Source organism: Hemiscyllium ocellatum, chromosome 25, assembly GCF_020745735.1.
Source record: "Hemiscyllium ocellatum isolate sHemOce1 chromosome 25, sHemOce1.pat.X.cur, whole genome shotgun sequence".
NCBI classification, from domain to species: Eukaryota; Metazoa; Chordata; class Chondrichthyes; order Orectolobiformes; family Hemiscylliidae; genus Hemiscyllium; species Hemiscyllium ocellatum.
Genome location: NC_083425.1, coordinates 15,568,995 through 15,596,120, shown reverse-complemented (window position 1 = coordinate 15,596,120; position 27,126 = coordinate 15,568,995). Strand labels below are relative to the sequence as shown.

General features: G+C 42.1%; 1 protein-coding gene across 1 annotated transcript in view; it reads left to right on the top strand.

Annotated features, from left to right (window-relative positions):
• timp2a (TIMP metallopeptidase inhibitor 2a) overlaps positions 1-27,126 on the top strand; it is an 85,484-nt gene that overhangs the window by 34,379 nt on the left and 23,979 nt on the right. Inside the window, exon 2 of the mRNA XM_060844861.1 lies at positions 22,300-22,400. Within this exon, the coding sequence (XP_060700844.1) occupies positions 22,300-22,400 (101 nt within the window). The remainder of the gene's footprint in view (positions 1-22,299; positions 22,401-27,126) is intronic.

The following is a 27,126-nucleotide window of genomic DNA, read 5'->3' as shown; positions in this document are numbered from 1 at the left end:
TTCCTGAACTCTGCATTTATCATAGCTCCTCCAACATGGATACAATGGGCCAATTTTAGCATGGCGAATCCACCTAACCCGCACACCTTTGGTCTGCGGAAGGAAACCAGAGCACTCCAGAGGAAACTCACGCAGACACAAGATGAACGTGCAAACTCCATACAGAAATCCAAGGCTGGGATCAAACCCAGGTCCCTAGTGCTGTGAGGCAGCAGAGCTAACCACTGAGCCATCCTAATATAGGGTCACAAGTCCCAGAGCATGATAGATCTGCTCTCTCATTTTAGGGTGGAGTGTTGGTGAATCTGAGTATTACCAAGCCTCTGAAGAGCAAGAATGAGAAGATAGGACCTTCATGGATGTCCACCAGTGCAGGAACTGAACCCAAAATGTTGGCATCACTCTGCATCATAAACCACCCATCCAGCCAACTGAGCTAACCAACCCCCTCCAAAGAAATCAGAGTATAGCCATCAGCTGTACTTGGGCTCTTTTCTAGATTAGATTCAAAATTCTGTTAGTGAAAGGACTATCTCAGCTTATCCCTTCCTCCTTGGAGTTGTTTCCAATTAGTTAAAAATCATTTGTTTAAAAAAAATTGGTTAAAATTACATTTTTAACCCTAGCATTGAACAACTTAAGATCATATTAGATATGCTACATGTTGAGCAATTTAGTCAGTCATTCACAAAGTAGAGTCATAGATGTGCAGCATGGAAACCGACCCCTCGGTCCAACTTATCCATGCGGACCAGATATCCTAAATTAATCTAGTCCCATTTTCCAGCACCCGGCCCATATTCCTTCAAACCTTCCAATTCAAAAACCCATCCAGAAGTTTTTTAAATATTGCAATTGTACCAACCTTCACCACTTCATCTGGCAGCTCATTCCATACACGCACCATCCACTGTGAAAAAGTTTCCGCTCAGGTCTCTTTTATATCTTTCCCCTCTCACCCTAAACCTATGCCCTCTCATTTTGGACTCTCCAACCCTTGGAAAAGACCTAGTCTGTTCACTCTATCCATGTCCCATATGATTTTATAAACCTCTATAATGTCACCTCTCAACCTTTGACCCTCCACAGAAAAGAGCATCAGCCTATTCAGCCTCTCTTGAAAGATTTTAAGATATTTATTCTCTAAATTTTCAGCTATTTCTGGCATTCATCTTTTCCACTGGAGGTTTGGGAACTGTTAAAAATGCTTGGATTTTTGACTTTTAACGTACGATTCGTTTGCATCTGTTTCTTGGATCTAAAAGTAAAAGACAATGTTGCCATGATCCTACCAAATCTCAGGGCTGCTCTCTTAGAGGCAATGGTGGTGGTTTAACCTGAGGGTCATCACCAAATGAGGGGAGAGGTTGAGGGGAAAGGGCGCTTCCTAGTCACCTCCGCCTGCACGGGAATTGAACGCAATTGGATCCTTGAAATGGCTGATTATCCTAAATCACATTAAAACGCATATAAATGACTGTGGGCCCGGGTGTCCTTGGAGAAGGAGCACGCAGTGTCCACCAACACCCTGGAGTTGTTCAGGGAGAGGTGGGCACCGCAGGGAGTGGAGTGCATCATTTTCCCCCTCCAACGCTATTTTGATTTAGTCCTTGCCCTCCCCTTCACTGTTTTGATCACACAGCATTGCCCTTTGATGTGAAGGGCACTGCTTGTCACAGGCCACTCGGGTGTTTTCCTACTTTTCCTGGTGGTGGAAATTGAATAAAGATTTGTACACCTTGTGTCTCTCACTGCGTCTCACACAAGAAAAATATATAAACAGGAGAATTGCCCTTTGATGTGAAGGGCACTGAAAAAAGAAGAAAAAAAGAAATTAAAAGAAAAAAAAATAAATGACTGTGTGTGTGTGTGTGTATTTGTTGATCAGCAGGATTGATCGTTTTTGTTTGTAAAAGATCTGGTTGTGCTTCTTGTGTGGTCACAGTTGGAAACCATTTTTTGCATGTATCCCTGTTTGCAAATGCCAGTTAAGAAAGCATTCCGCATTCAGCTGCTATATTGCAACCTAAACCAAATCTGCTGTGTTCTATCTTTTTAGGATTTATGGTCAAGAGAGTGACTGCTTTGAATTATTTAAATGGTTTTTGAACAAAAATATTTGCACTCAGTTGCAAAATTAATGTAGTTGGCTTTATATGGATTTCAGCTGAGCAAGGAACCCTAAGGCTAATGAAGGACAAAACTACTGAAATTGTAATCTGAATGGAATTGTAGTCATTCGGTATATATGTGCTACAAATTTTAACCACCAGATGGATATAATTAATTATCTTGACTTGAAAGTTTGTCCGATTTAGGCTCATTAAAAGTGTGAATTACTTATCAGGGATTCTGGATGCACATTTACTTTAGATATGTTAGCAATAAAAGTTTTTTATTCATCTACAGGGTGAAAAGATACTCACTCACCAACAAATTATCTGGACCCTCAAATATTCACTTTCTCTATACTGAAAAAATTGTATCTGTAATTGCCTCTACATTATCAGTGCTTCAAATGCTAATTCATCAGTAGGGATTTGGATCTTGCCTCCAGAGCACCAGGATAGAGGCATATTTATAGTAAACCAACAGGAACTCTTATAACTAATTACCACAAGGCTTCTTGTGACTAAGACACTAAATCAGCATGACATCAGCAGGGTTTCAGAGATCTCATTATCCAGACATGAAATGGTGACCAATTAGCATGGTTGAGACTTTGTTACATGCTCATTACTGGTCCAACAGGAATTGGAAGTGCACCCATCCACCCTTTCAGTTAGTCCATAAGAGAAAGAACTGAAAAATGCTTCAGAAAAGAATTTGCAGTGAATTAGAATTATTGTTCCATCCATGCCACTGCCTTGTAAAATACAGATTATTCAGCTCATGCCAAAACTGGAAAAGTTATACCAAGGTAGAATTTCTGTAAAATAAATCCTATTATTTTAATTTGGATTAGCACTATCTTTGAAATGACCCTCAATGAAAATTCCAGATGCCAGCATCCCATTACCAAGTCTGCTTTAGTTACCCGAGCTTATTACTTGGGCTGACTTCCTCTGAGCCAGCTCTCTAATGAACAGGATTCTGTCACTCCTGTTTATATCTGTCAGCCAGGGCTCCCAGATTGGGGCTGTTAATCTGGTCCACTTGGGTAACTCCTATTCTATAAAGTCCACCCAGTTGACATCATTAAAATCATGTCAAAGCAGCTGCCTTCTGGAAACCGAAGTGCAATACAGTCATCCATTTTCCCTTTATGCACAACATGTTACTTCCTCAAGCTCTTTGAATAGATGAGTCAAACATGATTTCCTTTTCTCAAGACACTGATAATACCTTGAAATTTTCGAAGTGCTCTGCCACAACATCTTTTCTAAAAGCTTCTAACATGTCTCCAACTGAGAGCTGTTAATGTAACTGAGCAGATTTTTGCTTTCTGTCTCCCCACGTTTTTTGAATCGAGGATTTAGATTTGCAATCTTTCATTCTAATGGGAATTTCCCATAATCTCCTAGGAGACCGGAACTAAAATTGTACCCTTTAATCTGTAAATGTTCCCCAGTATAGGTTCTTAGTTTAGCAGCGGCCGTCCACAAACGTAAGGGTTGGATATCAGGGTAAATTTTGTTAAAGTCTGGTTTTGCAATCCCTGACACAGCTGCACAGTATCAGCCTTCATTAGAACTGAGTGACCATTTAACCATGTTTATTTTGATTTGGTTCTGATTTGGATTTTGCTAAACAATTTAACTGTGCCAAACCAGATGTAGGTGGACCTTTTTTTCAGGGTGTGCACTTTCCTGATACCATCCTGGAAGTTCTCTTACTCAATTTAAGTCTAGTGGGACTGTCTCCTTTTTTTATTTTTGGGCGTCTCAAATGCACAGCAACTATAATGGCTTGCCAGCCCGGATTCTGAAGGCACTGTTAACCATTTGACCGAGGCTTGGCTTTGTTTTGGGGTTTTGCTGTGGGCTGACTTAGAGTTCGGGATATGTCCTGAGCCTATGCAATTGCCTGCACTCAAGTGATATTCCCCAAGCTTAGTCAGCCTGGCAGGGGTGTCCACTTCCATCAGCACACCCCATAACCCATAAGCTCCACTTGCCACATTTTCCAATGATTTAAAGCCAGTTGTTGTGCTCGTTTCCAAGTCCCATTGGACTTCAACAGGTATACCCTTTTGCATGCTTACATCATTAATCTCCCATATCAAACAGTCTCACAGCATCTTGGCAAGGGTTAAACCAGAGTCCTATGCCTCTACCAGTCGTAACCTAGCCAAAATTCCTAACAGTTTCCATGGTTCTCGAATTGCTGAGTAAAACCAACAGCTCCTCAGAATTAAAGGAGGCTTGACATTGTAATACTCCCTGACTAAATCCGTCAACTCTTGAAAGGGGTTTAGTATGTGGTAGCTCAGAAAACGCTAGACTCCTAATAACTGAAAAAGCTGTGGGTCTGCATTCTATCTGGAGAATTCCTCGTTGCTTGTCATCTGCCCCAATGTCATGCCCAGAAAAAATAATGCACCCTTTCCACTGAGCCCTGTCTTCAACATGGGATCGAACGAGTCCAGCTTCTCAAATAAGAGCATGATGCCCGTAATGCTTACCCTAACTCTAAGATGACTGTTGCAAGCAAATTTCTTCAACTGTGTTTTTTTTCTCTCATGAGTACTGAACTAACTAGGGGCTGGTATCCTGTCAGCAAGTCACCCTTTATTTACACGGGCATAGTAATTAGCACTGGTTCAGCTTTCTCAGAGTCAGTTCTCAGAATGAGCAGAACTTCTCTTTCCTGTTTATATTTGTCAGCCAGGGCTCCCTAATTGGGGGCTGTTAATCTGATTCAGAAAGGAAATTCATTTCTGAGGTCCACCTGACTGACCTCATTACAATAACTGCACAAGGTAATATTTGAATAGGCGTTTTGCTGCTTCATCCTGTTTCATGAAGATAATAGTCAGGTCTGTTGCTGTTAGACATTACATTTGTCATTTTATAATGTATAGTGAACTCTGATAATTCTATGAGCATCAGGTCTTGCTTTAGATTTTTCCCACACATTTGATTTATTAATAGATTTAACTTATGTTGACAGGTTATATGTTGAATTAAATTCAGGATAAATATAAAATTGAAATACTTTTAAAACCATTTGACAGAATTGAAACTTAAAGCCTTCAAGAGGAGTATTAACTTAAAGGGCTGCTATATAATTTTCTCATGTGATACAACATATTCTAAGCTTATAGGCTGCTAGCAATTAATTGGAATTTCTTCTGTAGCATATTATATATTAAGGTGCGATTTACTTCTAATATCTTAATATGATTTATAGACTTTATATAGATTTTTAATTATTAAAAATTCAAGTGTGTATTTAGGTACTCATTCAGGAAAAGAATAACATTAACCCAAGGTTTCATCTCAATCAGAATCTTGCTGTTAAATTACACTTGATTTGGTGGACAGGGATGGATTCTATTTGTGTTCACTGCAACAATACTAAGATCAGACCACACAAATGCTGGGACTATGTCTGAGCATTGTACACAGTGACAGGCTGTCTCTCCATGGCAACTTTATCCAGTAACAACTTCTGTAAATAAGATTTCTGTCGCACAAAGCAACAGAAACAACTGAATTGTTTCTGTTTTATCTGAAGTAAATTGATGCAGTGATTAAAAAGTGTTTTTACTTTTTTCCTTCCTTTTATAAATCTCTTAGATGCACTATATGAAGATTTAAATTGTCATGTATTAATAAATCCTCTAAATAGGAATGGAAATGGGCTCATTAGCAACTCTGACACATGGGACAATCAGTGGAGTGATATGTTGGGCATCAGTAATCTGTTCCATCATGGTCAGAGGAATGAATAATTTGAAGCCAGGCTTAGGACAGGGGAAATATAAATAAAAAGAAAAACCCAAGATAGGAATAAATATCACTTTCAAAAGTGGAGGGGGGGGGGGGGAGTTTACTTATCGTCATGTCACATCTCTGATAATCGGAATTTATCAGCCATTCCCTTTTTTTTTAAATATAGGATTCATTCAAAAAAGAAATGATGGGATTTTGATAACTCAATACATTTGGATGCTTAAACTGACTTCCATTCAAGACGTCCCGGAAGTCCTTTTGAACTGTGGGGATCTTGTTGTAAATAATAGAAGTTGAAAGATCCAAAAATTCCCTGTCTTTCAAATTTTACATTGCCACGCCAGTAATTAACACAATTCCATTTTCGTTAAACTGGATTGCTTCAAAGAATATTGGTCGTGGGACCATTTGCAGGTTAGAACCCCGATGGTGACCAGAGCCCACCAACCTGGAGGTGGCTGATTTTAACAGAGTACCTCTAGGAACCTTTTCCAACTGGTGGGCAAGCTCCACCGAGAGGAAGGCATTTGGAGTTTCTGAGGCTGTGGCTGGCCAGCAGCCCACCAGGAGAGGTGAGAACTGCTGATGTTTGAGTCAAGGCATTGGTGGCCTCTGTAGACTTGGAAAATATGTGTGACAAAGCTATAGCTGGAAGATCATGATTGTGGAGGGGTGTTTGGGCCATTCCATGAGATGGTCTGTGACCTCTTGCCACCAATAGTTCCAGTACTGAGGCTGGCAAGAGGTCCATTAACTCATTTGGTTGGACAGAATAATGTCAATAGTGTGGCTTCAAATCCTGCACTGACTGAGGTAACCGTGACGGACTCTCCTTCTCAACCTCTCTCCACAACTGAGGTTTGGTGATCCTCAGGTTAAACCACCACCAGTCATTTCTCTCCAATGAGAAAACAACCCTATGGTCCTTTAGGATACAACAACTTTACCTTAACTCTGGCTGACAGGCTATTACTGGAAAGCTTGCTGTCCCTCAGTATGCAATTGAGAGGTAGTCACCAGAAATCTGCCAGGATTTGGCAATACATGTGGACACCAGTAATTATTGTGCAGTCCAGAGGAGCGCACACAATCTTTTGGCAATTTTGCCACTTAGTATGGCATTTTAGGAACCAGACCAGACACAACCTGAATATTAGGAAAGCCCTGATTTCTGTATGCCTAAAGAACCTACTGTTTGAATCAGGCAGCTCTTAGTCACTTGATATAATTGTCTTTTCAAGCTAGTAGCAACAGAAGATGTTGGCCTACAGAACACACTTGATGTCTCTTAGGCTGCAACTGTACTCATTACTTCAGATGTTTTGAGTTAAAATCCAACCCATTGTTTAGTGTGGCTTCCATTATTTTTACAGCGTGTACAGGGTTTACTCTGTAACATGTCAAATCATTAAATGTCTGCTGCATAGTTATCTTGCATTGCTTTTTGAAAATGAAGAGTATCATTTTTAATTCAAATACATTTAAATGTTTAGGGGGATACCTTTTTTTCTCAGAAATCTCTGCAGTAGATCTGTTCGGTCACTTCATGAGCTCACTGAATCATTTCTTCTGCAATATGTACTGGATTCATTTGATGCATCCATGATCACAACCAGTGTGATATCCTGTAATATATGAGCAGCTAAATGCAAGTCAGTCTTATTTTCAATACCTCTTCACAAATATATATTACTCAACCGATGTTGTTATCTTCATTTGAATGTCCACAATAAGGCAAAATGTGAAGATATCACAGCTTGTATAGGTTAGAGGTTGAAGGCTGAACACATTTAACATGTTAAAAATGTGTTCAGCCTTCAACCTCTAACCCATACAAACTGTGATATCTTCACATTTTGCCTTATTGTGGACATTCAAATGAAGAGAACAACAACATCGGTTGAGTAAAATATTTGTGAAGAGGTATTGAAAATCAGACTGATTTGCATTTAGCTGCTCATATATTACAGGATATCACACAGGTTAACTTCATAATAGGCAGAATTTAAGAACTATAAGTTTTTTTTTTCCCCAGCTTTTCGATGTTTTGGACAAAATAAGCAGTTTCTGGATCTTGTCCAGAAGCTGTAATGGAAAGTTCAGGTCCTGCCCAACAGCAAGGTTAAGGGAAACCCCATGGGTATGTGGACAGTATATCAGCAGCAAGATCTTGTTCCCTCCATCCTGCTACATGGAGTGCTGCCCAGAAACATGTAATTAACAAATCTGTTATTCTGAAAAAATGAATCCTAATGTTCGTTCCTTTTGGGAGTAGGGAAAGGAGGAATAGAGGGAGAAGAAAATGGGAATAAAAAAAGCCTTCTCAACTGTCACTTTCTGCCAAAATAGTATTGAAAAATACACGTTATATTCAATAAAAATGAATAATGTGTCATACTGTTCATTTAATGTCCCAAAATGCAATACTTCATCAATGATGAATTCCAGACTGGAATAATAGGCAGCGATGTCTGAAATATCTTAATCTGCTGATGGCAGAGTCCACTTGAAAGAAGTGGATTCTTGCTTTGTCTAAAGTGACAGACAAGAATTTCAGACACATACCTTCACTGCTCTTTCTATTTAATCCAATTGCTTAACTTCAAAGCTATTGTTACAATTATGATCAATTTGTGTTTTTTTCATTTCAAGCCTCCTCTGACCCTGCTTCATCGCCATCATTAATTTTAAGTCATCTGTGAGGTATCAGGATAGAGTGCAAGTTCAAGAAATTAACAGTTCCACAGGCAATAGTTGACATTCTGATTTTATGACTTATTTTTCCTCTGGACAATGGCTGTATGGTTAACTTGTTTTTATAGGACATTCTTTATTGTTGAATAATGCCCCTGTGTTACTGTTGTAAAGACCCATATGCAAAGCTGAGCTTTAGAAAGGGCATCTATCATTAAGAAGGTTGCTAACTTCCCATTGAGTTCAATGACACCTAACTGGAAATCAACTCCTTTCAACATATTGGTATGATATGTTTTCAGCAGGCCAGAGTTGAATTTAATTGTCACCACCTAGACTTGGGTAACCATTTCCTGAGCATTGTGCAAAAGGAAAATCTGGAGTGAGATTTGCAGTGCAGTAACTCAATCCACTAATGTGGCCCTTCATCTAAATCTTTTATTTTTATTCCCTCCTCGTGGGACAGGGGTATCATCAGCTGGTCCAGTGTGTTTATTGCCTGTCCCTAGTTGCTCTCAAAGGTCTTGAATCACTGCAGTCCATTTATCGTAGGTAGATTCACCATTCCCTGGCCGGAATGGAGTGCAGTTCCAATGCATCTGCTGCCTTTGTCCTTTTACTTATAAGTGGTCATATGCTTTGAAGGGTGCTGTCTAAGGAGCCTGGGCAAATTTTTACAAGAAGGTAAAGTTGACATTAGTCTTGGGTTGTACATTCATTGGAGAGACACCATTAGGAAGGATCAACGTGTTTCAGGCGAGGAGTTGAAAAGGAGAATCCTGCATGGTAACTTCAGGCAGGAATTGAACCCATACTGTCAGCATCGCTCTGCCTAACTGAGCTGACTCTCTCATTGCTATAGTACACCTCACAGATGGTACACTGCTGTTACTGAGCATCTGTTAGAGGGAAAATATGTTTGTCAATGTGGTGCCAGTCAAGTGGATTTCTTTGTCCTGGGTGGTGTTATACTTCTTGAATGTTGTAAATGAAAGGAACCATAAGAGAACTATCCTTCTAGATTTTCCTGTGTGCACTAACCTAGATGCTACAATAATGAACACCTATCCAGGTACGTCTCCTTTGTTGCCTGGTTTGTCTCACAAAATAGTGCAATGTATTATCAGGCAGGAAAAATGCTGTCAAAAAGTGCGGTGCTGGAAAAGCACAGCCGGTCAGGCAGCATCTGAGGAGCGGCAGAATCAAAATCTCAAGCATGAGCTCCTCATGAGAAATATGGGGTGGGGATGGGGCAAGGGGACTGAGAAATGAGTGAGGCTGGGGGTTGTTGAGACAGATCTTCTGTCCCCGTGTTCATTTGGAGGAGAGAGACACCGGGTCTGATTAAAAGTATAAACAGGTTTAATGAGAGAGAATCGTACACAGTACAGTGAGGTGTCTAGCTCACTGGAGAAGGCGCGTTCTGACTATTTTTTAATTTGTCTATCCTTTTGTTCTCTCACATTCCAGAGTTACATCCTTATTTGGTAAAATGCAGAATTTTAGTGTGTCATTGGTTCTCACCTGATAACATTCTATTACCTCACTTTGAGCTACGTGCATTTAGACACGGCTCCAATGTCCTGTTATCTCTCACCCTCCCTGGGGCCTCTTCAGGCTATGCCATCAGCTTTTCAGTCTGTTCTTAGTGTAACATAATGGCTTACTGTTGTCTAGTGAAGCTAACAAGTTCCAGACTTGCTAATACTACCTTACGTGAGCACTACCTAACAATAAAGTTTCTTACACTGCCTAACCTTAATAATGGATCCCAACACTCCCTCCCTTGGCCTCGAAAGAGGCCACACAAAATACAGCAGTTCGCGCGCAGCTGTCAGGACCCGGATGGTCGGTGAGCGCCCCTCCGTCGCTCCTTTGCAAGACCGACCAATTAGCTTAACCCGGCTTGTCTGACTCTAGGGAGACATAGTTATAGGGGATAGGAGTCCCTAAGCAGCATACAACTTCACAAAGCAATCCGCGTCGCAAAAAATCCCTACTCTAGGCGCCTCTCCAGTTCGCATACAATCATTAAGGCACGAGAAGCAGTCAAATAATACATAACAGACATAAGCACTCAAAAGTCGTAACATGGGGGTGGGAGGTCCCCCTCCATCTCAAATTCGGCCATGCCAACTGTCGCACAGGGAGCGCCTGCGCACTCCTGCTGTACAGCTTGATAAGGTGGGGGCGAAGAAAGGTGGTCATCCTTGCCTGTAAAGGCTCGGTCAATAGTTCGAGTTACAAGGGTCCTGCACGGAGAGTTGTACCACAAAGCACAGACCCAGCCCTATGAGAAGATGACCAGTCCGCCTTGGTTCAGACATCATCACCACCACTCTCCGTCTCCTCTCCGGGAGCGCCCTCCGCCAGTGATTGTCCTTTTGGAGATCTGGAACAGTGTGAAAAGTGGTGCCAGTTATTGTCCCCCTCCCTGTCCACCCTCAGGGTGTTGTTAGCCACTTCGGTGACTCGGAATGGCCCTTGCCACCTCTGCTCACTCCAGGATGTCCTGCCTGGGTGCCGGAGGTAAACTTTCTCCCCCAATGAGAGCGGTGCCGTTGAACCAGCCTCCTTTCCCGAGCATCGATCACCTGTTGCCTGACTAGCTTAACCATCTCGTGTGAGACCTGCAAGTACTGGGTCATGCCCTGGTTCATGAAGTCCCAGGTGTCCTCCCACCGGGGTGATAAGCGAGGTCCGGGCATGGGCCTACCGGTCAGAATCTCATGAGGGGAAAGGAAGGTGCCTCCGCACTTCTCCTGGCGCATGGACATAAGAGACAGGGGCAATGCTTGTACCCAAGTCATGGAGGTCCCCGCCAGGACCTTCGCTATCTTGTCCTTCAGGGTCCTATTCGCCCGCTCAACTAAGCCCAGGCTTTCTGGATGGTATACACTGCCAAACCTATGGCTTATTCCCAGCGCCGCCTCCACACGGGCTAGGTGTTCGTTCTTAAAGTGGGTGCCGTTATCGGTACAAACAAGTCGGGGCACCCCATGTCTGGGGATCAACTCATTTCGCAGCCAGTTGGCCACTACCTCCCCATCCTCCTTCTTTGTTGGCGTCGCCTCCACCCACCGGGAAAAACGGTACACAATCACCAGGAGGAACCTGTAGTGGTCTGGCGTGCGCCACTTGGCCCCCATGTCAGTGAAGTCCATGCAGATTTCCTGCCACGGGCCGAGGGGCGTTGGGAAAGTAAGTAGTGGGTGCGAGCGTTATGCTCATTGCAAATCTTACACTTTGCTCGCAGATTTTCCAATTGTTCCCGTAGCTTGGGAGCCCACCAATGAACCCGCACTGCCAGGAGGACCTTAGTCAGTGCAACATGCGTCGGCCCATGGAGTTCAGCAAATAGTGTAGGGAGCAGGGACCGGGGCGCCACTACCTCTCCGCCTGCCGATCTCCATAGTCGATGCTGCAAAGTCCCCACACAAATCGTCTGGGCCACCGCCCCCTTGCTCTCCCACTCACCTTTCTTGGCCGCACTTGCGCGGTCCTGTAACTCAATAAGGTGCGTAATGGCATCCTCCCAGTTGACTGGGTTGCCCACATCGCGTTCATTCCCATGTGGTGTCCCCTGTCCATCCGTTATCCCTTCTTCTGTGGCCCCTCTAACACTGTCTCCCTGTGTGCGCCTCCCTTCAAAATCCTGAGCCACCAATCTTGTTTCAGTATCAAATGTCCTTCCACAATAATGGCATCCTGCCTGTGGAGACCTTCGTCTCTGCCCCTGTCACTCAAACTCTATCAAATGCTCCTCCTTGTCTCTCCCTACTCCCTTTCTTCTCTGCCCTACATGCTATCACTCGTTGCTCCGGTTGCTCACTTTTGGCTGCATTCTTCTCCTAATTACCTCATCAACCGCAGCTACCATCATTTACACGCTCTGCTCCTGTCACTCGTCCTTTCTCTCTTTACAAACACTTTCTGTGCCCCTCCTAACAATTCATTTAATGGATTTATCCCACTTCACCCTTCTATCTTCCGTATCTTTCCCTATCCAGCATCCCCATATAAGTCTCCTTTCTCCCGCAGTAAATAGTATATTCAAAATAGACATTAACTCAGCCCACAAATACAGACTGGGCATCAAAAATAAATTAATTTGTTCTGACAATCCTATCGGATTCTCAACCAGGACCGTCATTTCCTTTTAAATGTTCCGACCTCCCCACTGGTGAGGGGGTCACACACAAACCCAATCTCCTTGTCCCCTATCAACACTTCCCGAAGGGGACAAGTCGTTATGTTCTTCCCTGTTTCTTTCTTTTAAGAAATTTTCCAATGTTCCTATCTTCCCATATGCTCAAACACCAATTTATCAATTCGTGCTTGACTAACTTTAAGGCCTGTTCCTAACTTGTAAACATATTTATATATTTACGTCCATTTATTCAGTGTTTAATATTTAAAATGTAAAATGCGTACAGTTCCCAATTTTGAAATCCACTGTAATCGTCCAGATTTAGTACCCTAATTTAGATCCAAATTTAGTTTTCTTATGTACTCCTGACCAATCATTTCTCAATTACAATACTTTAGGTCGTAAAAATAATCAGAGCTGTCTTACAACAATTCGTCAATTCAAGTTAAAAACTTCTAACGCATGCACAATGGTCGAATCCAAGGTCACAGATAATAACCATGGAAATTTTCGTTTTTACAACTACCCACTGTCGAACGAAACTTCGACTGTCCTTCATATATTGCTTTTATGTAAAAATAAAAGAGGTTAGTAAGAAAAGTAGTTAGGGAGTCATGACTCATAAAAGAACAGGAGTTATTAGCCTTAAAAAATCATGTTAAGTTCACATAAAAAGAAATCACTTTAAACAGCAGTCCCGGAACTCAAGCTCTAGAAACAAAAACAAGAATTCAATCACCAAACAAACGATGCATCTAAATCATGTTAAACAACCATAACAATCACATCCAAAACAGTCCTGGGACTTACGCCCTAGGTGACAAGACTTAAACATTCAATCACTATCAAACAGATGAATTCAAGCCAGAGCACAAAGTGTTAAACTGCCTGTTAGTTGAGCAGCCTTTTGCAAGTCTCTCTCTCTCTCTCTGGGCAACAATACAGACTTTTTCACAGGCTTCCACACATAGAAACTCTTTTTCTCACACAGACTTTGACAAACACAGAAATACTTATACACACACAGATTTTACACACCCAGAGACTCTATCTTTCTCATAAACAGACTCCCTCTCACACACACACACACACACAGTCGCTCTGTCCGTAACTCTGTGTCTGTCTCTGTCCCCTGTCCTCTGTCTTTGTCTCTCTCTCCTTGCCCAATGCCCCCCTACTCTAGGAATTCAACTTATGTGCGTCGGGGTTCGTGAGCCCCTATTAAATACTTCCATTATATTGCGGGACGGGCCGGCTACTGAAATACGGTCCAGAAATCGGGTTCTCAAATCCTTGTAATTCGACTCCTGACAAAGCCTGTTCCAGTCAACACTGTCCTCTGGTCAGGGGAAGTATACACTTTACCCCAAATTCGTCAGCGCGGGGGGAAGCATACGCTTTACCCAAATTCGTCAGCGCGGGGGGAAGTATACGCTTTACCCAAATTCGTCAGCGCAGGGGGAAGTATACGCTTTACCCAGATTCGTCAGCGCGGGGGGAAGCATACGCTTTACCCAAACTCGTCAGCATAGGGGAAGTATCCACTTTACCCCAACCCAGTCCAAAGCGCAGGGGAAGTCTCCGCTTTCCCCCAAAACTATCTCTTCACCAAAACTTCGCAGCGCTGCATCCAAAAATGACTCACCACTCTTGATCACCGGTTCACTCTACATACTCATCTCTAGGACTTTCAATCCTTGACCCAGAGACTTTCGTTACTATAAAACAAAACGGTTCGATTCTCTCTCGGGCTGACAAGCCCAGAATTTCGGTTGGCAAAGAGTTGTGAGACGCCAAACAAAATAAGAATTTAGTGTATTCAAACCCCTACTGGAGATCTTTTGTATAAAGGGCGTCTCCGAGCCCGATTAGGAGTGGCCGGCCGTCCGGCGAGCTCTCAATCCCTGCCAACAGGCGTGTCTCTACTCCTATCTCGCATCAGGTTCACCATCTGTTGAGACAGATCTTCTGTCCCCGTGTTCGTTTGGAGGAGAGAGACACCGGGTCTGATTAAAAGTATAAACAGGTTTAATGAGAGAGAATCGTACACAGTACAGTGAGGTGTCTAGCTCACTGGAGAAGGCGTGTTCTGACTATTTTTTAATTTGTCTATCCTTTCGTTCTCTCACATTCCAGAGTTACATCCTTTTTTGGTAAAATGCAGAATTTTAGTATGTCATTGGTTCTCACCTGATAACATTCTATTACCTCAGTTTGAGCTACGTGCATTTAGACACGACTCCAATGTCCTGTTATCTCTCACCCTCCCTGGGGCCTCTTCAGGCTATGCCATCAGCTTTTCAGTCTGTTCTTAGTGTAACATAATGGCTTACTGTTGTCTAGTGAAGCTAACAAGTTCCAGACTTGCTAATACTACCTTACGTGAGCACTACCTAACAATAAAGTTTCTTACACTCCCTAACCTTAATAATGGATCCCAACAGGGTAAAGTGCTGGGAATGTGATAGGTAGATGAAGGTGGGGGATGATGGTGATAGGTTGGAGAGGAGGATGGAGTGGATAGGTGGGAAGGAAGATGGATAGGTAAGACAGTTCAACAGCAGTGTGGAGTTGGAGGGTTGGATCTAGGAGAAGGTCAGGGGAGGGGAGGGGAGGAAACTGGTGAAATCGACATTGATCCTGTGTGGTTGGAGGGTCCCAAGGCGGAAGATGAGGCGTTCTCCCTCCAGGTGTCGTGTGGCTAGGATTTGGCAGCAGAGGAAGTCCACGCACATCATCTACAGTTTCTGTTGCTCTCAATTTGGTCTCCTGTACATTGGGAGGGGGGGGGGGGCAGGGACGAAAGGATGCCAACTTGCAGAACATTTCAGAGGACATCTCTGGGACACAAAGCACTAGACAATTTCACCGTCCTGTAGAGTCATAGCATCATAGAGATGTACAGCACGGAAACAGACCCTTCGGTCCAACTCATCTATGTTGAACAGATATCCCAACCCAATCCAGTACCACTTGCCAGCACCAGTCCCGTATCCCTCCAAACCCTTCCTTTTCATATACCCATCCAGTATCCTCTTTTAAATGTTGCAATTGTACTAGCCTTCACCAAATCCTCTGGCAGATCATTCCATACATGTACTACCCTCTGTGTGAGAAAGCTGCCCCTTTGGTCCCTTTTTATATCTTTCCCCTCCACCTATGGCCTCCAGTTCTGGACTCCCCCATCTCAGGGAAGAGACTTTGTCTATTTATCCTCCCCATGTCCCTCATGATTTTATAAACCTCTACAAAGTCACCCCTCAGCCAATGCTCCAGGGAAAACAGCCCCAGCCTTTTCAACCTCTTCCTATAGTTCAAATCCTCCAACCTTGGCAATATCCTTAAATCTTTTCTGAACCCTTTCAAGTTTCACAACATCCTTCCAATAGGTAGCTGAACACTTCAACTCCGCCAAGGACATGCAAGTCCTAGGCTGTCTCCTCCACCAAATCCTAGCTACTTGGTGCCTGAAGGAAGAATGCCTCATCTTCTGCCTTGGGACCCCCCAACTACACGAGATCAATGTTGATTTTCACCAGTTCCCTCATGTCCCCTCCTCCGACATTATCCCAGATCCAACCTTCCAACTCGGCACTGCCCTGTTGAACTGTCCTACTAGTCTATCTTCCTTTCCACCTATCCACTTGACTCTCCTCTCTGACCGATCACCATCACCCCCAACCCCCCAACCTTCATCTACCTATCTCATTCCCAGCTACCTTCCCCAGCCCACCCCCCCCCTCCCATTTCTCTCTCTGCACCCCCCACCCCCATTGTTCCTGATGAACAGCTTATGCTCAATGTCAATTCTCCTGCTCCTCGGATGCTTTCCCAGTGCCACACTTTTTGACTCTGACCTCCTAGGAAAAAATACTGGACTAACTCGACCTTTTCAGAAAGATATATCCAACACTCAATGTTTAATTCACAGTATTGTTTTCCTTGAACTTTGAGTTTTCAAACAACACATTGACAAGGTTATTGAATACTATGTTATGGAACAAAACATCGATCAAGATATTTTTGATACAAGATTATGTATTGTTGCAGAATTAAGCTGCAATCTAGTTGTCGAAAAAATCCTCTAGGGGAAATTATAACAATTTTCTAATTCAGGCTGTTTCATTATTGCGAAGTGACTATAATGTGATTGATGAATGAGAGTCAGTGTTTCTAAATGACAAACTTTTAAAACATGTATTGGTTATAACAGGATTCTGGTCCGGTTAGTTTAAATGGTGCGCCATTATGCAAAATTCTTAACACTGGATTACGTGAAAACAGAACTACCGCATTATAGCAGATCTGACTGTGTCACAATTGTTTCATGTTTTTTGATAGCAACGGATTCCAGCCCAAGAATTTTGAACTTGTGCAAAGCCAGTTACTTCAGCAAAGCAGGGGCTGGCTAAGTTTGGGGGTGGGGGGGAGCAAAAGAACTAAAACATATGATTGGTTTATGAACAGTGGGAAACATTTTAGGAACTGATTGAAAATGTTCAACAAAAGTTGCATTAAAGTGAAAACTTAATGGCTTACTAGAGAAGAAGAGGAAAGTATTAGTTTAAAGAAGAAATATTACCATGTTGGAAGTACAGTAGTAAGCCTGAGGATTGGGAGAACTTTAGAAACTGGCAGGTGACCAAGCAGGTAATCAGAGGAAAAAATGAAATGAGCACAGTTCTAAGAGTTTCTATAGTACATTAAAAAAGTTAGAGTAGCTAAAATTAACATAGGTCTCTGGGAGACCAGGCAAATTATCATTGTAAATGGGGAAAAATGGCAATGGAGTTGAACAAATATATATTTTGCCTGTCTTCACAGTAAAAGACCCGTGATATAAAAGGATAAGCAAGGACCTAATAAGAGTGAGACAGTGGACCTTGTATCTACTCGCTTATATCTTAGGGCTGTAAAAGAGGGAACTGATCAAATAATTAATGAATGAAGTTATGAATTTCCAGTTTCCTTCACTGTTTCAAGTGGATTGGAAGTTCACAAACAAACACAACTATTCAGCAAAGGAGAGAAAGAAAAAACTTTAATCTGATTGATGAATAGAAAGCTCACATCCAAGTTCAGCAAGAAGTTAGTAAGGCATATTATAAAGCTACTATAATGTAGCACAAGAACATGTGTTGGGAATAGGACTTTGCTGTGATCACACCAAGTACCGTGCTCCACCGTGCAATAGCAGCACCACTTAAACTAATGGGACCAGAATCCTGTTATAACCAATACATGATTTGGTCTCTGGTGATCAATCAAGTATATCCTTTTTGAAATCCAAAAATGGGCAAAACCGAAAAGAGGAATTAGTGTATAACAACCAAGTGTGCAAAAGACAATATGTTGGTCATATCAGTAGAGCAAATGATAGACAGAGATAGTTATTACAAGGAAGATCCAGGATTAATACAGAGGGGAGCAAAGGAGAGAATGGATGGTAGCAATAATGAAATAGATCAAGTTATTCTAATTTGTTATGAATGTGGACGTCACTACTGGCCAGCATTTACATGCTTTATAGTCAATGAAGAAGTGTTCAGGCATGTTCTGAAACTTCTCTACGACAGGTGGGAACTTGAATCTGGGACTTCTATTCAAGATGCCAGATCACTACCGCTGCAGCACAAGATCCTTTGGCCACCATTTATGGTGACATATGTGGAATGTTTAAGGACAGTACAGAATAGAGAATTGAATATGACGACACCGACAAATCTGATTATGTGACTCTGAGGCAAAGAATCAAAGGTTTACTATACAGGTTCCTAAGATATTCTGACAGGGTTGTACTCTGAGACTGAGTAAATTGAATCTATACTCTCTGAAATTGGTAAAAATGAAAAGTAAACTCATTAAAACTTACAAAAGTTGGTAGGGGCTTAAGGATAGACATGGAGACATTTCACTGGAGACACCATTTTATGGTAAGAAACTGATTTGGGGCTGAGACAGACAGAATACTTTGTATTTTGCTTAAATGGCTATGAATCTGTGGAATTATCCAATATCATGCATTGGATGCTTCATCATTCAGTACATTTTTGGTCTGAGAGATTGGATCTGATAAAATCTGAGGAGCAAAGTCTTAAGCAAAAGTTAAATGACTCATCTGGAGGGCATGAAGAAAAACTACCTTTTAACCAAATAATAAATCAGAAGCAATTAGAAACTGAAGTTAAATGGATTAACCTGTTTTGGGTGGGGCTAGTTAAGAACACTTTTGAATTGTGATTATTTTGTAAACTTTTTATCGCTTATGTTTAATGGCAGGTGTACATAGAGTTAATGGTAGTTGTTTTTTCCCTAGTTGAAGGATTTCAAAACTAGGGGACACATTTTTAAGGCGAGAGAGATGAGGCACTTTTAGAGGGTGGTTTGCATGTGGAATGAACTTCCTGAGGAAGTGGTGGACGTGGGTACAATCACAGTGTTTAAAAGACTTTTGGATAAGTATGTGAATAGGAAAGATTTGGAGGGATATGGGCCAGGAGCAGCAGTTTGGGATTATGTTCGGCATGGACTGGTTGGTGTGGTATGACTCTATGATGTATGGAAAACTGAAAATAAGCTCTTTGTAGTTGTTGACAGCTGGCCATGTTTCAGATTGCTTTAGCCGTTGATCAGTTAAGCATGTTCTAGTTAAAACTTAAGTTGTATTCAAGTAGATTTTATGGCATCAAGATGTCAAGGTTCATCAGAACAGTGACCTGTGGAATAACTAAGTTACATAACCCCAAAAAGGATTTTCACAATTTAAAACATTTCACAGATTAGAACTATATTTAAGTTCCCTATTTCAGGGTTCTTTTGGCATGGGGGTAGTGTCCCTACTTCTGGGCCAGGAGACTGGGGTTCAAGTCCTACCTGCTCCAGACATGCATCATAAAACATGTTGAGCGGGGTTGATGACAAAGAGGGCTTTTGTGATGTAGTCCATGTATTGTGCACGTGTAAATAAAGGTTGACCTGGATTCTGATTTCTGTGGAATTATATCAAAATTTAATGAATACAAGAAGGCTCTTGTATTGTAGTGGTAGTGTCTCTACATCATGTGGAGGAAGCTAGGTTTGCATCCCACCTGCTCCAGAGATACATAATTTTTTTTATCAACCTGTCAAGAGATATTATCTTCTTTCCTGTTTCCCTTTCAGCCTTGGTACTGTTGCTAGAAGCAAGTTCATAGATATTTCTACCTGCTTATTTAGCCACTTACAAAAGGACTTTCTAGCATCTTGGATCTGTATTGGACATTGACTGCATAAATAAAATTGGTGAAAATAGGTGAATCGTGAAGAACTACTTGCATTGCATTGTTGTTTTATGTTTTCAGTGCTGTATTGTGCCCATGCTCAAGGCAGTGTGGTTGCAGCCTGACTGCAGCATATACTCCATTTTCAAAATCACACGAACTACACATTAAACTCTAAGCAGTTGTTCCACCTAAAGTGCCTGAACTCACCAGTGCCACAACACTCCGAATATGCACTACGTACGCGAATTCATAATGTTACATGTGTGGGTATGTCTTAAAATCCTGAAGGTCATTCCCAAGTAGGACTTTTCAAGTGGAAATTTCAGGCTGAGTAAAATTGCACCTTTTACTTTCTGTTTATCTTGGAAACAATTTTCCTCTGCACAGGGACTTTTTAAAAAAAAACATTTTGAAAATCCTCAAACAGCATACTGGAAATGAGAAATTTACAAGAGTAGCTCTCTCATACTTCTTTGATTTTTGTTTCCTTGTTTTTATTCTACATTGAGCCAAAACATTTGCTGTTAAGTAGTTCAAGGACATGTTTGCGTGTGGGCAGAAATCCTGCCTGTCGACTGATTTTCAATAAATGCATGAATTGGATTGGTTATGAATAAGAACATTTAACTTTTTTCCCAGGTAGTCTAGAGTTTTGGAATCAGCATTTTGTAAGTTTGGAAGAATGTAAAATGTTATGGCGATTTATATTGACTGTACCTGTACAAAATGCCAGTCAACAGCCTGGCTTCTAGTCTCACTGCGGAAGTGTTCAAGTTCTTGAATCTAACAATACACAGGATGGCATTGAATCCTGAGCAAGATTTTGTGGAACCCACTAAAGCAGGCATGGGAGCTGTGCTGGATGCTCAGAATTGGGCAGGAGTATCTGCATCAGATTCCAGAAGTCAAGAAAACCCTACTCCATTAGATTACAGGTGGGATGGGCCTGATGCAGGAATATGTGACCTGTTACGATTGAAAGGGAATTAATTATCCACTTAAAGCAAATTATCCCAGAACTCACTGAACTTTACATGGTAGCTCTGGTATTCTCGTGAAAGTGTCCACCATTTTCACGCCTCCTGAAGAGTAATCTGTTTTCTTTTGGGGTTGTTTGGTGGAAGGATTTACCTTGTTTGCAGGCTCTTTGGATCACTGAAGTTGAACACAAAATTGGGAAGAGAGATCTCACTAATACTCATCCACTGACTCCACCCACCCTGTGACTGTCAGTGACTCCCATTCCACCCTTATTCATCTGTGTTCTGTGGTCCAGTTTTGGTCCTGGGTTGGGCCTTAATGCATTACAGATTAGTGGTGCTACCTGCATCTGATTTGGAGCTCTCTCAGACAGTTGTCAATCAAGCTATGAAGTGAATGGCACCTCACTGTGACAATGCATGGGTATAATATTGGTCATGCAGCACAATTCCTATAATGGTAGCTCTCTGCTTATGTCAACAGACAAAAATAGCAAATACTGATTTTTCTTTTAATATTGCAGGTCTTTTTTCTTAAATTTAAAAAAAGCAGGAGATCAACTTGCCTTTAAAGCTGACTTGAGAGATCGCTTGACAGTACCAATTAGCTTATGGATTTTGAATGCGTGTGCGCATCTACGTTTAACAGTCCCTAAGAGTACTTGATCTCTCTGAGAGCATCTTGCCTCTCAAAATGTGCCAGGACCTATCCCAAAATAGGCCCTTTACCTCTCTGAAAGGGGACCCTACATCTCCAGATAACTCTGGAGACTTTACAGCATCTACCATTTGGTCTAAAAATGCACAAATTGTATTCTCCAAAATTCCCAAGTGAGAAACTCTATCAGCAGCAGCATTTTAACATGTGTATGCTTCTCTGAATGAGAGGTGTTTGATGTTAGAATCCATCCTTGACTCCCCCACCCCTTTGTGACTAAGGTGGATGACATGTCCAGAGGCAGGACATCTGCATTCTGGTCTCTGTTGCCATTTTCATACCAGTAGAGCATTGGCCACAAGATGATTCAGGGCCAGTTTTTTTTAAAACGTTGTAGATCACTGGTGTAATTCTTCTGTCCTTAACAGATCTCTGCTGAGCATTGCTACAGGAGATCTATTTATATTTTATAAAGCTGCTGTTTCTTAGTTTGGAGGGAAGTTTATTTTTTAAGCCTTTTCAAGAATTTTGTTTGATTATCTGAAATGGAAAACTACTCCATCTGACACCATGGTTGTTGAATTATATTTCTACTTTTTGTTTTACTGGAAATTGATTGATTGATTCATTTCATTTTTCTCTCCTTTTTTTCTGTCAGTGATAAGGGCGAAAGTGGTTGCAAGTAAAGCAGTGATTTCTGGGAATGACATCTATGGAAATCCCATCCAGAAACTCCAGTATGAGGTCAAACAAATAAAGGTACAGTTGCAACAAACACCCAGCAATTAACTAAAAGAACTACATAAGATTGTGTGTGTGTGTGTGTGTGTAAACTACATTAGCTTAGAACAATACAGCACAGAATGGGCCCATCGGCCCTCGATTTTGCGCCGACCTGTGAACTATTCTCAGTTCGTCCCCCTACACTATCCCATCATTATCCATGAGCTTATCCAAGGATTGTTTAAATCTCCCTAATGTGGCTGAGTTGACTACATTGGCAGGTAGTGCATTCCATGCCCTTACCACTCGCTGCATAAAGAACCTGCCTCTGATATCTGTCATAAATCTATCACTCCTCAATTTGTAGTCATGCCCCCTCGTACAAGCTGACATCATCATCCTAGGAAAAAAACTTTCACTGTCTACCCTATCTAGTCCTCTGATCATCTTGTGTGTATCTATCCAATCTCCTCTTAGCCTTCTTTCCAATGAGAACAGACCCAAGTCTCTCAGCCTTTCCCCATAAGACCTTGCCTCCAGACCAGGCAACATCCTAGTAAATCTCCTCTGCACCTTTTCCAATGCTTCCACATTCTTCCTGAAATATGGCAACTAGAACTGTACACTGTTGTGGAAATTAAATTGACTCGACTCATCTATTAGCAAGAGCAACCAAGAAGAGCTTTATTAATTTTAACCTCTGCATTGCAGAGGGGCAACCTGCACTTGACGACAATGCCTTGTGCACAGGCCGTGAGCATAATTCATATATTTGTTTTATACTGTTTCTTATCACACTCTCAAGGACAAAGGCTGTGAAAATTTGAATTGTTATTCTTTTCAATCTCTTGTTGTGGACATACTGTTCTTATATTTTTATCTTTTTGAATGTTTACAAAGTTCCGCAGAGCCAAGCTGTCCCTCGACTGAAGACTTCAACAAAGTGTCAGAAAATTTAGTGAAGTATTGTCTTTCAGATTTCAGAGTAAATGGATTTCAGAGTAAATGTTAATTTTCCATTACAATTTCCCCCTTCTTTTTTGTCATTTTATGACAATCAGGACAATAAAAAATAGAGCCAGATTTAAAAAAAAAAATCTGTAGAGCCAGATAGCTTAAAAAGACCGCTGTTAAGATTGCTGATATGTTGTAAGGAGCATTTTAAATGTCGCAGCCAACTCTTCGCTTTCCAGTTTTTCCTTCTGAAGTCTTTCACCACTATGCAGTCTCCAGGTTCGAGATCGTGCAGCTTCCCTTCTGGTTGGGGGAGTGCTGCTTTCACTTGATTCTGTATTTCCGACAAAAGTGTAGAGTGTTTCATACAGTAATACAACGTCTCATCCTCACAGTGGCCTGTATTCTGTCTTACCTTAGTCTTGGGCCAATTCCTGTGTTGGGTAGTCTACCAAACAAAATCCCGAACGGGCTAGGATTAGCTCTTCTCCTCCTCCTCCTAGATCTCATATACATCAGCATAGTTGCAAGTGCCTTTGTCCATGTCACCCCTAGTTCCTCACAACATTTTGTCAATTTAAAAATTTTTTTAGGGTAGCAATTTTCTCTTTCCACTGCCCCACCGCTCGCTGGGTGGTAGGCACAGTGTTGTCTCGTGTTTAATCCCAAATAATCACTGATCTTGCTGTATGGCATTATTGACAAATGGTGTCCCATTGTCACTACTAAGCCTTTCAGGGATGCCCCTGTATCTACCCAAAAAAAAGGTAACTGGGGTACCTTCCACATATGACATAGAGGTAGGCATTGACTTATACGCATCATCATTGTACTGAAGATATGGTTCATGCTCTGCAATCTCAGTGCTCGATATGGGGGTGGGTTCAGTGGTTCAGTGCCCATAAGGTCAGTAGAAGAGATTAGCATAAGCGAGTTTTCGTTGCCAAGGATAAAGGAAAGAGGCTGCCAACCTCCACCCCAGCCTTCCCCTGTCAGTCACTCTGCTGTACAGCCTCCAGGGTTGATTGAGGCTGTCCGTGTGGGCACTGTCTCGCCCAATGGTCCATTGCTCTACGAACAAAGCACCCACCAGATCTACCTCTGCCAGCGCCTCTTCTGCTCTCTTTTTCTGCAGCACCTCCCTCCAATGGCTGGGGACCATCTGAATCATAATAAGCTGAGCTTTATGTGCTTGCTGTTCCATCTTTAGTTTCCACTTATCCTTCTCTTGGGTAAGCTGTTTTTCAGCTTGTATCGCATGTTGTTCTATCAAATTCAGCTTTCCCATGTCCCAGGTAATACATGTGTCCTTTTACCTTCTTTGCTATTTTGTCTTTCATTCCATTGATGAAGCTGTTCCTCAGGTGTCCTTCACATGTCGTGATCTCTGCTGCAGTTATGTAGTCGGGTGGTCTTAGTCCACTATGGCTAAGAATGTGTTGCTGGAAAAGCGCAGCAGGTCAGGCAGCATCCAAGGAACAGGAAATTCGACGTTTCGGGCATAAGCCCTTTCTCCTCCTTAGTCCACTATGGGCATTATGGACTTCAGTGAGGCATGTAAGGTACTGGGACACTGTCTCATCTTCTCGTTGTTTACACATTGCAATTTTGGTCATGTCCATTCGCACTGGGAATACCTCCCAGGCGGTCGACAGCGCTGCAACAAAAGCATTAAAGTCTCTGTTCTGCTCCACTTGCGGGTGGCTGCTCTGGCATGGACGTTTGCGGCTGGCCAGTTATACTTTCCTCTTGGGCCTCTTGCTTCAATCTGTTGACGGTACGAGATTCAGCAGACCCTGAGGCGGCGGCTGCTAACTTGCAACCTTCGCCAGGCGGATCTCGTAGAGGGGCTGTAGGTCTCAGAGGGCAGTCAAAGGTCAGGATCTGAAACAGACTTAAGGCACTGTACAGCTTTGTTAGGTTGTTTTCTGCACACATCTGTATGTGCGCTGGTGTTTGTACGTGTATTTGATCTATCCTTTACTTGAGGTTTCCTTTCCCTGATACCAGCCTCAGCCTTCCACATGTTATAAGCACTCCAATTCACATCTTCTATTTTTCCCTTCCTTTTCTCCTTCCCTCTCTCCTCTAACCTTGACCTCAACACTTCCAACTACCTTTTACTAAAACTTCCAAGTGTGGCCGCGCTAGTGTTTTGTATAGTTACAGCATGATATTGCAGCTCCGGAACTCATTTCTTCTACGAATGAAACCTAACACACCGTATGCCTTCTTAACAGCACTGTCAACCTGAGTGGCAACTTTCAGGGATCTGTGTACATGGACTCCAAGATCCCTCTGCACATCCACACTGCCAAGAATCTTTCCATTGACTAAGTATTCTGCCTTCCTGTTATTCTTCGTAAAGTGCATCACCTTACATTAGCTGCATTGAACTCCATTTGCCACCTCTCAGCCCAATTCTGCTGTTTATCCAAGTCCCCTGCAACCTGTAACATTCTTCCAAATTGTCCACTACTCCATCAACTTTAATCTCGTCTGCAAATTTATTAATCCTTCCATCTCTGCCTGTGTCTAAGTCATTTATAAAAATGACAAACAGTAGTGGTCCCAAAGCAGATCCTTGTGGCACACCACTAGTAATCAGACTCCAAGCTGAATATTTTCCATCCAACCATCACTCGCTGCCTTCTTTCAGAAAGCCAGTTTCTAATCCAAACTGCTAAATCACCCTCAATCCCATGCCTCTGCATTTTCTCCAACAGCCTACCATGTGGAACCTTATCAAAGGCTTTACTGAAGTCCATGAATACCACGTCAATTGCCCTATCCTCTTCTACATGCTTGGTCACCTTCTCAAAAAACTCAATGAGGTTTGTGAGACACAACCTGCCCTTTACAAAACCATGTTGACTATCTGAAATCAAATTGTTGCTTGCTAGATGATTATAAATCTTATCTCTTGTAATCCTTCCCAAAACCTTTCCTACAACAGAAGTAAGGCTCACTGGTCTATAATTACCTGGGTCATCTCTACTGCCCTTCTTGAACAAGGGCACAATATTTGCAATCCTCCAGTTCTCTAGTATTAAACCTGTAGACAATGATGACTTAAATATCAAAGCCAAAGGCTCTGCTATCTCTTTCCTAGTTTCCCAGAGAATCCTCTGATAAATCCCAACCGGGCCTGGGGACTTGTCTACTTTCACTCCTTATGGAATTGATAACACCTCTTCGTAAATAACCTCGAACCTTTCTAGTCTAATATCTCGTATCTCATTCTTCTCCTCTACAATATTCTCCTCCTTTTTCTGAGGAAAAACCGATGAGAAATGTTCATTTAGCACCTCTCCGATCTGCACAGGGTCCACACTCAAATTCCGACTACTGTCTTTGACTGGCCCTATTCCTACCCTCTCATATCTATAGAAAGCTTTAGGGTTCTCCTTTATTCTATTTGCTAACGACTGCTCGTCCTCTCTTTGCTCTTCTTATCTCTCTCTCTTTTCTCCCTCTCTCTTTTCTGTCTCTCTCTCTCTCTCTCTCTCTCTTTAAATCCTTCCTAGCTGATCTGTAACTCTCCATTGCCTCATCTGAACCATCTTGCCTCATTGACACATAAGCCTTCTTCTTCTGTTTAACCAGAGATGCAATTTCTGTAGTAAACCACGATTCCCTTACCTTATCATTTCCTCCCTGCCTGACAGGGACATACATATCAAGGACACGCAATATCTGTTCCTTAAACCAGCTCCACATTTTGATTGTCTGCATCCCCTGCATTTTGCTACCCCATTCTATGCATACTAATTCTTACCTAATCGCATTGTAATTGCCCTTCCCCATC